Raw genomic sequence first — 14,423 nt, forward strand, 5'->3', positions numbered from 1 at the left:
CAAGTAGAAACATATTTGGGGAGTTGGAAGTTGGAATACTTAAGTCAATGCTCTTGAATGACATTTCAAAAATCTTGGGTTTAGAAAGCTTTTCAGTTCACCTTTATTTCAGTAAGTGTACTTTATAGTCTTTTTTAGGCACTGTAAATATTCAAGGTACTAACTGATGTGCAGAAGAATCCATCCATTCTCAAGCAGTACATTATTAGTGATCTCTAGCAAGTTCTTGACTAATTTGTCTTGGTTTTGTTTCTAAATGGAGAAGGGTAGACTTTAATTACTCTCCTTTTTCCTCCCTCGCAAACTGAGGAATCATCACAAGTACATTATTTTTTCTTTCTGAAGTATAGGCCAGACTTCAGAATAAATTAAAGAGAAGTTGCAAGCAGTCTGACTGTGCTAGAGAAACAGTATTAATAAAATTACCTGGTTGTACTGCTTCACATAATGATGTCTGTCTCAAACTGGAGATGATCACATGAAACTCTACGAAGACCATCAGTGTCTAATCTGCTAATAATTAAGAATTTGGAGTTTAAGATATTCTCTGCTGTACTTGATAGAGATTATAGAAACATTCATCCATTTGGGATGTTCTCTGAATGTGTGATATCTACAGTATACACAGACATACTGAGGTGTGAGAAGGAACTGTCTGCACAACTCTGTTCAGCGGAACTTGTTTATTTGCCTCCGTACATTCTTTCGATGTCGTTGAGGTAATGGTTTTTCAGTTCTTTCCTTTTCAGCTTGAAAGCATCTGTTACTAACCCAGTCTCTGGGGTCCATGGTTCCGGGCTTAACCGTACTTTGATGGGTATTTCAAACCTCTCTAATTTCACTGCAGGGACAAGAAACAAAAGCATGACTATGATGGCATAGCCAAATGAAACAGTAATTCACGCTACCGGAAACTCAAAGCTGAGCACCCTGTAGCAAGCTACACGGTGTCCTGCTTAATGAAGTAACCTTACAGAAGGGCCACAGGCAAATTGTATCTTGTGCCAATGCTGAGTGCTGGCCAGTGTGCAAATACTCTAGTAACAACCTGTACTTAGAGCTTGTACTGGATGTGACAGAAAAATCTAAAGCTTGCAACAAATGGGTGCATAGCCTGAAGATGTGTGGCTACTGTCACAAGAGGGTACACTGAAATCCAGAGCTCTATCTTTATTACAGAAATGCAGTAATAACTAGATTACCTCAGGCCAGTCAGGTTGGCTTCATATCTAAATTATAATAAAATATTTCTGTATTTTTCATGGCTGAATGCTTCTCAAATCCTTCCAAAGAGTCTGTTTATGCTCAAAATAAAGGGACTTTCCTGTATTTTTGTTACATTAGTCACTTATTTTCCTGTCAACTGGAAGCAGTGGCTTGGCATGTGCACAGCCTCACTGCCACCAAAGCTGCTTCCTTCTCTTGCCCAGGCTATGAGCCAAAGAGTTACCCTTTTTGTGGTGAGGAGGTCGGTAACTGCTTTGGGGCGAAGGGCAGGGATGTGAGGAACAGGGCCTGCAGCTGCTGCCTGTGTGCCATACTTGATGGACTTTGCTGTCAGCTTCTGCGTACGTTCCTATGATAGGATCCCACCTACAAAGACCTGTAGCTGAATTACTAGGACAAGTTGTGAGGACAGCTGGGATTAGGCTGTGTTAGACAAGCTACTTGTCTTTAGAACTTAGTTGAAAAAAAATCAGTTTTTTTAGAAAATAAGATGAAGTTGTTATTTAAAAAAGTATGTCAGTTCCTGAGATAGCAAGCAATAATTTAATATGGTCTTTGCCTCTGATTAAACTGTAAACTTTCAGCAGATACAGAGGCAATGGAGAGAAGGAAGAGCAGTTAGTGAGGACAACTGAAAGTTTGTGCTGGATAAGCACCATGAGGTTAGCTTGCACAATATGCTTCTTACTTTTGTTTGCCACTTCTTTAATCTCTCGCAGTATTTCAGCCTCCATCGTAGGGTTGTTACAGACATCTACCCAGGTTCCGCTGATGCCTTTCTGCTCAGCTAATGCTGTCAGCTTCTTCTGGTTAGGAACCACAAAACTGATCACGTAAGACTGGTCGCTACCATGGGATGGCAAGAGGGGGAAGGAAAAAAAGATTCAAACAGTTGAGGTTTCCATTTCAGGGCATAAAATGCTTACTTTATGTTAGATGCACAAATCCATGGTGCTTTTTGAACTGTAGTTATTATCCCCCACTGAATCCTTCTTGTACATTAAGCCTTTAGAACTGATGACTTAACAAAAGTCCTCTGACTTGTTTTACATTGTTATGTTTGATCAGTATCGTGCACATCTCTTTTTAGCTTCCTGCTGCCTCTGGTGTTTAGCGGGTTCTCACCAGTTTCCTTTTACGTAGTGTGTTGAAGTTGAGGGAAGGGAGAGACCAGGACCATGTCCAAAACACAGTGGAGAGCTTTGGATCAGGTGCAAAGTGTCCAGATTAAGTTTTCTTTGGTATTTGGACAGAAAGCCAAAACACATGCTAAATATAATGACACATACTATGTATAACACCTGTTTGGGGAAAGGTCAAAAAAAAAAAGCCATTTTTTTCAGGTTTTAAGGCATCTGGGCACCTGTGCTACTTCAGAGATGCTGGTTATAACTTGCACTCTGGTAAGGCGGGTAGTTCAATGGAAACCCTAGACAACTGCAGTGTGTCATTGAGAAGTGGGGCAGAGTTTGTGTTTCATGCTTACCCTAAATGGAGTTTCTAAATGAATACCCCTCATACCTTTTGGCATAAGCACAGATATTGTCAATCAATGGACAGTTCTTCAGTGCTGCCTCTACTTTGCCCAGAGATACATATTCTCCTGCTTGTAGCTTTACCAAGTCTTTCTTACGATCTAGGGGTCAAGGGAAAAAAAAAATTAAAAAGTTTTTTCCACTTAAAATTTTGCATTTCCACAGACTCATCTGCAAAGCCACTCCTGATGTATTTTGCTACGCAAGTATCTTAATAAACTGAAATTAAAGCATTTTATTACATTTTTAAAGCAGCTTATAGCATGTACATCTTCTACCAAATTTATAAGGGCTTCTGAAAAAGACTTTATATAATTTATATAGACAGCTTCTGTGGAAGTGACTGGACTGGGTAATTAATACCAAAAATTAATCTTACAGTTATTCATAAGTCAATGTGCTAAATTTAGATAGTGATAGTGTATTGGGGAACTGGTTCACTTCCAAAAGTTAGCTACAGCTGCGAGGACTTCAGGGAATGTGTTTTACACTGTGATTCTGCAAGCAGGTATCCTTAAGTAGATTAGCCCTGGCAAAGCCAACAGGATTAATAGTACACTTCTAATGAAGTTTAGCCAAGGTCTTGTAATATACTAAGATTATAAAAAAGTGAGACCAACCTATGATCTGCAGGCACCCATCTGGATGAAATTCCCCTATGTCTCCTGTACAGAACCATCTCTGACCGTTCTCATCAACACAGAACTCTTCTGTTGTCTTGTCTTCACTTTTAAAATACCCCATTGAGACATTAGGTCCACCAATTACAATTTCTCCTCTAGGGTTAGGCTTGTCTTTATTAGTGTAGCCCCCTGGAAACAAGAAAATCCACACACAGTTATTTTTAACTTGTATGTTCTGCTGCCAAGAAAATACTTTGAAACTTCAGCTCGAGGTTAATGTACACAAACCGATGAATTTTATAAAAGATAAGGAACGATTACTTCATATGCTAGACCTAGCTAAGCAAATAGGCAAAGAAAACAGCTAAGCATTGGTTAAATTAGTTACTCTGAAATCAAAACATTTAATACACTCACCTTCTTGCCAGTCTCTCAATTTTATTTCACAACAAATAAGAGGAGCTCCAACTCTGCCAGTGCTGTAATCAGCAACTTAAGGAGAGAACAAGGGAGAATAAAAAAGGTTTTTGTCATTTGAAATATAAATTCAAGCCATAAATAAGGTGGTAGCTTATCTCAAGTTCCTTTATTGCAGTTAAGAACTACAGGTATTTCGACTTTATGAAAAACCCCACCAAACTCTCATATATATCTACAGCTTGAGTGATGTATTTCCAGAAGCAATTTAACTACCTTCTGTAATTGTTCCAGCTCCACATGTTTCTGTTAGTCCATATCCCTGACCAACAGGACAGCAAAAACAGATGTTCATGAACCTTTGTGTTTGAGGCGAGAGCGGTGCTCCTCCAGAAAGCATCATCCGGACATTCCCTCCCAGTAGTGCCTTTACTTTTTTAAACAACAGTCTTGATAAGAGGGGAAAAAAAAAAGGCATTAAAAATTCTTCACTCAGATCAATTTTATAAAAAGCTAAAGATACAAACCTTTTTCCTTCCTATCTGGAACACCTTAAAAATTGACTTAGTCTTTCAGGGATTTTGGTGGAAAGCAGGGACAACGAAAAATGTGTTATCTCTTGTGTAACACTTGAAGATTGTAGAATTCCTGTAACTTAACTGAACAAACATTCCAGTTTTATTACAAAAAAAGGCAGTCTGATGAAAACTAACTAGTCATCTGTTCTGAAGATTAGTCACTCCTACCGTGAATTATCTTACCCGCTTCCAGTAAGAACTGGGATTGTTTCGTTTAGTCATTAGATGATAGCTGCATGTTAGATGAGAAGTGCCTGATGTCAGATAGCTTAGATGCTTTTTTCCCTCCTCAGGCAGTCTTTAACAATTACAAGGAAAAGGTACGCTTGGCCTGTGAAGTATACTTACACGTTACACAGAGGTGCATCATATCCCCTCTTGATTTGTTCCAATTTGTAGTCATAACCTATCTTGAACAGAGTTCTCTGAATGTAGTTCATCTCTTGAACTTTACTCATGACATTTTTATAAATTCTGTCCATGATTTCCTATGAAGTGTTAAAAGCAAGGAAAATCACCACATGGAATAGATTAATATACGTACGTTAATTACCTTGAATTCCAGTTTCATTCATCAGTGTCAGTTTTTCTGTGCTAACTTGTTTGTAAGGCTGCAGAACCAGGACATTTAGGTGGGGCTCAGCATTATCACAGTACTGCAGTTAATTCATGTGAAGCTGTTTGCATGGAGTTTTTTTGCATATGCATGAAACACAGCCCTTCCAAGAGGGATTACAACAGTATTTAAAACTTACACTTGCTTTGCCCTGGTCCAACATTTGAATTTTTTTCCAGGAAACAAATTTAAATGAACATTTTTCCAAAAAGTTGAGGTTCTCAGGCATATTAATTTTGACTTGGTTAATTATTAAGAAAAAGACTGAGCCTATACATATGATTATTATTTTATAAAACAAAAACTCTTGGCTATTCCAATTCCAAAAAGATGCTGTAGAGCAACCAAATCTAACCAAAACTCCCTATTCTTAAGCGAGAGTAAATCCTCCTACTCCCTCACTACCACCACGTGCCAAAAGCTGGCACTACCAATCTTAAGAGCCACAAGATGTGATGTGATCATACAAAGGAGCCCGTGTGATTCCAGGACTCATGGGGAAGTCTTTGTGTTAGACCAGTATTTGTGTATTGTTCAGGTAGCACCTGAACAGAAGCCTGATCACCCAAAGGCCAACATAAGGGACAGAAGCAACAGAATCATACAGTCTCCTGATTTGTTTTTTTTTCTTCTAAGAAGAGACTGAGCGTGGCTGCTGACAGACACTAAGAACAGCCAGAGAGACTTAGCCTGCGCTTTACCTTGGAGACAAGTGGCTGCGCCTGAGCACCCCAACACAGCTGAACTTCCTGAGGTCTGTAGCTCAGCCGAATGCCCATACCCAATGTGTCCATCTTAGCAAAGCCACCCTGCCTATCCAAAAAGGAGTTTCAGACTGTGAATGCCAGAAGACTTCCTCTATCCTGCTGTACCAGTAGCCCAATAAAACATCACTTGTAATTGCCAAAACCCATTTACAGTTTTGCATCAGAAAGGGTCATGGTTTTAGCATATACACTCCACAGCATGCAGCATCAGCACTCAGTTCAAGCAACAGCAGCTGGAATTTCTATATTCTGCTTTTCCCCTACTAGTGACAGTTATTTACACATGAAGAGGAAAAAAAAATGTTAGTAAATAGATTTCTCTACAATGAATGAGATAGCACCTTTTTCTTTTGCCAAACATATCTGCTTCTGCATACTTACAGGCACAGCTGCCATCAGTGTAGGCTTAAGTACAGTACAGTCTCCTTTGCTTCCTTTCTTAATTTTACTTGACTGTAATAAGGAAAAAAATGTCAATTTATGAAGCTGAAAACCAAGCAGCTCTTCAGAAAAGGACGAAAAAAAGAGGGAGATAATTAGCATGAAATTTGTTTAAAAATCTTTCCCATCCCTCAACCCCTTTTTTTTCCCCATTGTGATGGAAATAGTAATGACTAACAACAATTTCAACCAAAACACTAGACCTTTTACAGCCCAACCTGGTTAAGTCCACCCTGTAAATGTGAATCTTTCTCTTACTTCCTCCCTCTAGTACTTGCTTTCCCCTTCATCTTCCTCCAGGAGTTTCTTTTGCCTGATGCCATATCTATACCCACAAAACACACTGAAGCACTTTTCCATCTTAATTTGCTCTTATTGTTAAATGGAAAAAGGCAAAGGGCTAAATAGAAGCTGTACAATAACTGGGTAAAGAACTGATAAAGTGAGTCAGAAAACCTAAAATCACTTTAAAAGTCTTTTGTTCAGGTACTCTGTTAATAGTATTAATAGAGTAATAGATCAGCTATTAATACTAATAGAGTATCCCATATAATGCATATAAATGCTATATGCATTCATTAGGTTTTCTTTTAGATTTCCTAAGTATCTTGAAAGCAAAGGGGTTAAAAAAACTATATGGTATGACCCGCTGCTATAGTTCACAAAACATGTTAATTTGCATCATCATCTGAAAATAAACTGCATTTCTGAAGTGTCCCACATACACCAGCATTGCTTTAATGAAGGAGGACAGCTGAGCAAGAAGAATGCAGTCTACAAAAGCAAATTCAATCTTCCCCCACCCCCTCACCTGATCTGATAGCGTGTGTGGAGAGGAATAGCCAATCCTGCAGCCGTAAGTGATGCAAGAGATTTCTGCTGTCAATTCTAATACGTGGGCCAGAGGCAAATAACCAATGTAAGTATCCTTAGGCCTAGGAAAGGAAAGGATTATCTAAGTCATTACACACGTGGAGTGAAAATACCGTTTAACAGTTTTATTATGTGCTTAGTTACTTCTTGAAGGATTTGGATCACAACTGAGGCTTCTGCACACAAGCAGGGTGTGATTTCAAACAACAGTTTGTAAACAAAATAGGGAAACCCTACCTTGCTGAAATCAGTATTAATTACAGGGTTCACCTTGGTTTTTAGGGCATTCAGTTTCCTTAGTGTTCCACTGCTATTTCCTCTCCTTGTGGGAGATTTCATCCCAGGTACCAAATTAAGGATGAAATTGCTATATTTTAAAATAATTGCTAATGATTTACAAATCCTTGGCAGTCATCATAGCATCTCCTTCTAAAATAGTTTAGTAGAAAGGGAGCTGATCACTGAAATACAGTGACTTATTTCAGGAAATAGTTTCTTAGAGATTTCTCAGCAAGAAACTCAGAGCTGTCACTTAACAGAAGTTCTCAGCATAAAGTCATAACTAGGTTTATATCCCATCACCACAGGGGTTTAGCACAGTAATTTCAGCTGTTAAACTCTTGATGAGTGCAGTGACAAACACCCATTCACAAAAAATATCCTCAAAACATTAACCTGAAGGATTTTTTACTATTGTCAATGCACGGTTTACTACTTTGCTGCTCGTTTAGTGAAACACTCGAGCAGATTCCACAGCACGTGTGTTATCCAGCCAACAGCATCCTGTCTAGGTCAGTAGACACCATAGTCTCTGACATACTTCCTAAAGTGATTTGTGCTGCCTGAAAACATCTAAAGCAAATAATTTAATCCCAAAGGGTGATTAGGTGAGGAATCTCCTTTTCTGGTGGCATCTTTGGATGCACAACAGGGCAAAAAAATCCATCAGAGACCTAAAGCTAAGGGTAATAAGAAACAGTAGAAACAGCATGTGAGACAAGCTAGCAAGGCATCCTTTTCAAACACCAGGGGAAGTTCCCAGATACAAGGTACATTTCTTACACAACAAAGATTAGTGGGGTCACTAAAATGAAGACATTTGGTAACACCCAATGCCAGTAACAAGACTTTCTATACACCGATGTACTTTTGGAGGTTCTGTTTTATCTCTCTGTACTCAACACACGTTCTTACCCCAGTCCAGGTATTCTCTCACACTGTCCTGTCATTCCAGCTATTAAGTTTTTATGCTGCATCATCACTCCTTTAGGTCTCCCAGTAGAGCCACTGGTGTACATTACTAAAGCCAAGTCTGTAGGAACAGGTCTGCTTGGTGGAACACTTGCTATAAAATGCAGAAGAAAAATTGTTATTAATTCTTCTCTACTTTCTATATTATTTTTGGAGTCAATCAATATGAAAATATCTGTAATCAACCAGTATGGAAGAGGCACTTCAGAAAAGGCAAGCACAGGCTGCTGCTAAGGGGTCAGTGGTGGATGTAGAAGTCGGTGATGAAGAGAGTAACTGTCTGCTTTGAAGTAGTGAGGAAGGGGAGATTTTGAAAGGAATGATGAGTGTTTGGGCATCTACACAATCTGGGTGATACTCCTGCCATTGTGTCTTACAGCTAGCTGGAAGTTTCATAGAAAAAGCTACCTGAAGGCCAAGTAAATCTGCCAAGGGCAGTGAAGGGGAAAAATACAGTACTGGAGAGAAAAAATAAGTTGAGACTTTAAAAGCTGCACGTTGGCTCCTCTGTCCATCACTCTTCCAAAGCCAAGGCTGTAGAGCTAAGACTGTTTTGTTTTTTTTTTTTTTCTCTTGAATGACCCTTCCTCAGGCAAGTTAGCAGAAAAGCAGTAAGCTTATAATACTTGACCCTTGATTTTTGTTTTAATCCCTTAGGATTTATTCCTAGAATGAAAAATAGTAGCTTTTGCAGCTAGAGAGGCAGCAGAAGTGTCTGCAAGGGAAGCAGGGAGCTCGGTGGGGTGGGGGGAAACCCCCACAAAACACCACCCCTCAAGGCACCCACTGGTTTATGTCTGTACCTTAAGCTTATCAAAGATAAGCAGTTGCAATGGATGTGTGCTTCCCTGCAAAAAACTGCTTTGCCAGTTTCTTTCTTTTATTCAAGAGAGAGAAGCACAGACTGCTGATTTAAGGGAAAAAAAAATGATCGAGGTTGTTTTTTTCCTTCTTTAAAGTAGATGTTTACAGTCACTCCTGGCTGCCCAAGTGTAGCAAGGGATGTCGTGGTTATACCTCTAGCCCAGTGTGCTTTTTAGCTATAGACTGGTTGGAAAAAACCAAACCCAAGACATTTCCATGCCAAGCAAATAGTGCAGTGAGTGACTTATACACTCTTTCTTAGGAAAAAATAATGTAAATAAGATGAACAAAAGGGCAAAGTGAAAATGAAACACTGCACCCGATTCTATTTCACTTCTTAAAGCAAAGGTAGAGTCTTAAAATTGAATTATTCTGGTTATGATTTAGAATTAAATTATCCTGAAATACCTGACACTTGAACAAAGATGCAGGACCATAAATAGAGATAGAACCAGTTTTCTGCTTAGCTGAAGGAAGCAAGAGGATAAGCTGGCAATCTGCCACTGCCTTTGTGTTAAAAACCTACAAGGGTAGGTTTTTTCTGCTACGCTTCCCTCCTAACCTAGGTCTGATTTCACTGTTAACGTTGCTTCATTCTGTGAAGCAATTAACTTACAGTTTTCTGGTTTGGCTCCCAGCTCTTCTACTGTCTGCATACTATGAATCTCCACATTTTCAGGGTATTCTGTTTTATTGATAGTCTTCTTGTCCACGTAAATGATGTGTTTGAGACAGGAGATTTGTGGCAATGCAGTCTATAAAAGAGAAATGAATTTTTTTGCACTGACTGCACTGTAAAATTATTATAGAGTTGTTTGTAAGCAGGTGAAGCTGGTGCCAAGTTACCTTCAGTTTGCTCTCCAGCAATTCTACACTAGTGACCAGATATGATGCTCCACACTCGTTGAGACCGTAGGTTACCGCCTCTTCACCCAAGGTGGCATACAGCGTGACAACTGTTAGAGTAAGGAGAGGGAGAACATGAAAGAAATGTTAAAATCAAAGTAATACCAAATGCAGCTCTTGCTTTATTTTTCTGGGAAGGAAGGGTGGGGAGTGGAGTGTGTGTGGGGGGTGTAAAATTAGCTCAATGGGAATTTTCTGATTTGGAAATAAAGCAGCTTTTAATTTTTCCACATCAAAATTTTATGCCACAAGAGACCTCTGGAATGAGGAGGATGGTTGTACAGTAAGTGTTTCTTTACAGAGAGGGTGGTCAAACACTAGAACAGGCAACCTAGCAAGGTGGTTGATGCCCCAAGCCTATCATGTGGGCAATGTCCTTAATAACAGGCTATAGCCTTTGGCCAGCTGTGAGTTGGTCAGGCAGATGGACTAGATGATCACTGGGGGTCCCTTCCAACTGAAATAGTCTACTCTGTAGACTATAGGGGTCATCAAAACAAGGAGATCCACCAGACCCCAGCTATAACACACTAATCAGTCATACAGTAACCAGCTGAGATGTGTTCTACCCCTGAATTCTCTGCAAGCAGAGCTCAGGGGAGAGGTGACCCTAAACACCACAGCACACCCATAATGGCTTTAAGCTCTGCAATTTGCAAGCAGCTCTTTCAGCAGCGTCAGCTGCTGTGCTCGTTCCCATGAAATTATTGATGGGGGCAAGGCAGAGAATCAGACTCAGGAATCAGACTGTTCTTCGTGTTGCTAGATTATTTTTAACCTTGACTGGCTACAGCAATTCCATTAAGTGCCTCACAGGCACCAAGGACTTCACCTCTTCCCATCATCTCTCTACTGAAAAAACCCACCACCTTCCTTTAGTATTGTCTGCTGTCTCAAACTCTAACCTCCAAAGACCATTAAAGGAATTTAACATTCCTGTGAAATAGAGGGTCATGTGGAGGGACAAAAAAAGAGAGTAACATTACATAGCTGATTCTTCCCTGCCTCTCAGAGTGCAAGGATAGAGACCGAATTAACCATCCTCTCCCACTTCAATAGTCAGCTCTTCATTATTGCTTCTCTGCATACTCTGCTGTGTGACCAGCTCCCTGTACAGTCAGCTACGACTAGAACTGGGAGAAGACAACACAGCCTAGTGCAAGCAAAAACATAAGGTGGCAACAAAAATAAGCTGTGGGTCAGTATGTTGTATGCAGACTGGGCATGAGAGTGCGTAGTAACCGTTGCCACTTCACCGAGAAGTTTGTATGCATTAAATCAGATTTCTGACAGCTTAAATAAGGAGAAAAAAAAAAAGCTAAACATATGACACAATTATAGTGAACCTCAGCAGCTTAATGTCATCAAAAACTCCTCGGCTTTGGTTTGGTTTTTTACTCTACCATTCCTCACTTCTAATAGCCACTTCATGTTTCTCATGCATCAGTCTGGATATGGAAAGAAAACGCGTTCCATGTTTTGGGGAAAGAAACTCAACTACTGACACCTTCAGAGTATTTTAAAAAACCCTGAATGGTAACCATACTGTACTGTCATTCTAACATCTAGAACATTGCTTACCAGAAAATCAGAAGAGAGGCTCTAAAGTATGAGCCAGTTAATTCGGTGATCTCGCAATGCACACAATAGACTGGAAACTTCCAAGAATCAGACCACAGGCAGAGCAAATTTATGAGATTATTCCAGCAACAAGGGCAGGACTGGTAGATTCAAAAGATTTAACAGCCAAAGCAGTGCTGGGAAGTGGTTCTAAAGTATATTAGAAGTAAACAAGCTCAGCACTCACGAGGAAAGTTGTACTTGAAGCAGGTCAGAGCTGCGATGATCCATTCTGCTCGGGTCTCGCAGAATATGACAACAGTGCTCTTTGGGGTTAGTCCCAGCGCAGTCAGTCCACTCCCTAAGCGATTCACCTTCTCATCTACTTCTTCATAGGATAACCACTTGTAAGTTCCTAATATTAACTGGTGAAGGGATGGGGAAGAGAATTGTGATGGTAAGAAGCTGCTGGTACAACTCTACAAGTTTATGTGAGTTGGTGCATAACACCGTAAGCATGCATACTGCCATTCATTAAAATAAATTGTTTTCATTTTTATTGAAGCAGAATAAACAGTACATCCTGTATTCTGTTATTCTTTAACTGCTATAAAATCCATATTTTATATCATAAGATGATGATCAAGGAAAACCTCTAAGGAGACCTCCATTCTTGAGGCAAGATGCAAAACAGCTCCAAAACAAATCAGCATTAAGAACAAAATTGTAAGTTTTACCTTTTTGAACACTTTTCCATTTGGTTGCATTTCATTTTCTTCACTTAGTATTTCTCTGGTCCCCAGACAGTCCTTCTTCCCAAACTTTGCTAAAGCATGATCAAACAGTTTGTCCAAGGTGTCTGCTCCAGGAATGTTTATGTTTGCTAGTGAGTCAAGATGAGTGACAGAACGGTAGGGGCTTCCAGGTTTGTCCGAGATGGGTTTAGCTTTTAAACGTTTTGCCATAGCCTTTTTCTTCTTGGCATCGGTAAGAAAATACCATGGAATAAATACAAGCATACTGTACACAGATATCAACAAGTACACAGGCAGCAAAAGAATGGCACGTACTTCTAGCCTAAGTTTCATTGCAGGTAATAAAAAAAAAATCTCTTATTGTGTTCTGAGCAGGCAAGAGCAAAGCAGCAGTGCAGCGTGTTGTAGGAAGAAGCAACAGTGAGTTAAGCTTTAGGCAGTTCTGTTTCAGAGCAGCTGCTAAATTTTTAGTAACCTTTGAGAGCCAACAGTGGGTGGACGCCTGTGGGTGAAGACCAGAGCCAAGCAGAGAGCAGGGAAAAAAAAAGAAAAAATAATTAAATTAGTAATATTACAGTCAGTCCATTAGTTTTAGTCCTTCTAAGAGCTCGTTTCAAATGCATCAAGACAAAGGAGACTGAAGTAACTGATTTAAGAGGCAGGTACACTACATGATTAAGCAGTTTACTGCTCTGAAGATCAAAGAGGATGAAGCTTCTCCATATGTGTTTGTTGCATACACAAATATTTACTTTCCCAAGACTTATCCCCACTGTCTCTGTTTGAGTAGTTCAGGGCTATTGAGATGAAGTCTGTCCTTCACATCATAATATTGTGTTTAAGCTACTTGACTAATGCTACAATTGCACAATTTTGGGAAAGGTCAACAGTTGTTTTCCCCCTAAACATTTGTACTACAGAGAAAAGATATAGTAGATTACTGCTTTTCAGAGTCTTATCATCTTATATTCAGGTTAAAATGTATTTTGAGACAGAGTCCTCAAAAGTCTATACATTGTAATCTAAACACTATATAATAGTTCAAAACTGCTTTATTAACTTTGCCCCAGAAACTGAATTTTTAATCCATTACTTTTCAACTAGAAATGTCAGACTCCTGGAAGGGATTAAACAGACTTGCCAGCCACCCCCTGCCCCTCCACCCCAAAAAACCTACTCCAATAAATGCATTTCAGAACTCCAGGTATGGAAACTGGAATCCAATTTGACCAATTTAATCCAATTTAAAATGAAGCACATTTTGGCAGCATTTTGTTTGCATCAGAAATAATGGGCCTGAAAAACAACTGAAGGTGAGTGGGAGAAAAAAAAAAAAAGCATCACAGCAAGCCACAGCTGTGGGTAGCTGTGTGGTCCATAACCGGCCTGCACTGACACGTAAGAGGTACAGGTTCTGATCTCATCTGGATGGTGTGCAAATACCTCATGCATGATACACACAGCAGGAAAAATAAAAGGCAAAGATGCTCTAAGAGACGAGCAGCAGTATCTCAGACATGTAAGGGAGTATGTAGACAGAATGGATGAGAACAGGGAAACTTTTGGGGCTCCATCAAGAATTAAAGGAACTTGGGCACACCTCAAAATTTATCTTTATTAACATATTTGCCACCCTCGGGTGATGAGGGAAACTACAATTAACATATCAGGTTAAACAAGACAACTGCTACTAACAACATAGCAGAAATCTATTAATAGATTGTTAGGCTTTTTAATAAGGATTCAGAAATCTGCAGTTGTGATGTAGCCAATATTAACAGCATTTAATATAATGTAAGGTTAAGAGATCTGCAGACACTTAAAATAATGTTTGCCAGGTTGTTTTAATTAAATTACAGAATAAAATTGCTATTGAATGACAGTGTAATGTACTAAACTAAGTTCAGACTTGTTCAGAAAAGAGTATTCTGAATGATTCTTTTTAAAAGAAGTGAGTGCTACATTCTTTGCAAGGCGTGTATGCTTATTCTGCTGTAGTTAACCTATCCC

General features: G+C 39.4%; 1 protein-coding gene across 1 annotated transcript; it reads right to left on the minus strand.

The window, feature by feature from the left end:
* Positions 1 to 7: 7 nt before the first annotated feature.
* ACSL4 (acyl-CoA synthetase long chain family member 4) lies at positions 8 to 13,036 on the minus strand. Its single transcript, XM_084269175.1, has 14 exons — positions 12,396 to 13,036; positions 11,906 to 12,083; positions 10,039 to 10,148; positions 9,809 to 9,947; positions 8,272 to 8,422; positions 7,016 to 7,139; positions 6,145 to 6,216; positions 4,729 to 4,868; positions 4,079 to 4,251; positions 3,803 to 3,877; positions 3,383 to 3,574; positions 2,749 to 2,863; positions 1,916 to 2,073; positions 8 to 841 (listed from the first exon to the last, which is right to left on the minus strand). Exons 1-14 carry the CDS (start codon positions 12,744 to 12,746, stop codon positions 684 to 686), a joined length of 2,136 nt encoding a protein of 711 aa, XP_084125301.1. The 5' UTR covers positions 12,747 to 13,036; the 3' UTR covers positions 8 to 683.
* Positions 13,037 to 14,423: the final 1,387 nt, after the last annotated feature.

This window comes from Gallinula chloropus (genome assembly GCF_964237585.1).
Source record: "Gallinula chloropus genome assembly, chromosome: 11".
NCBI lineage: Eukaryota > Metazoa > Chordata > Aves > Gruiformes > Rallidae > Gallinula > Gallinula chloropus.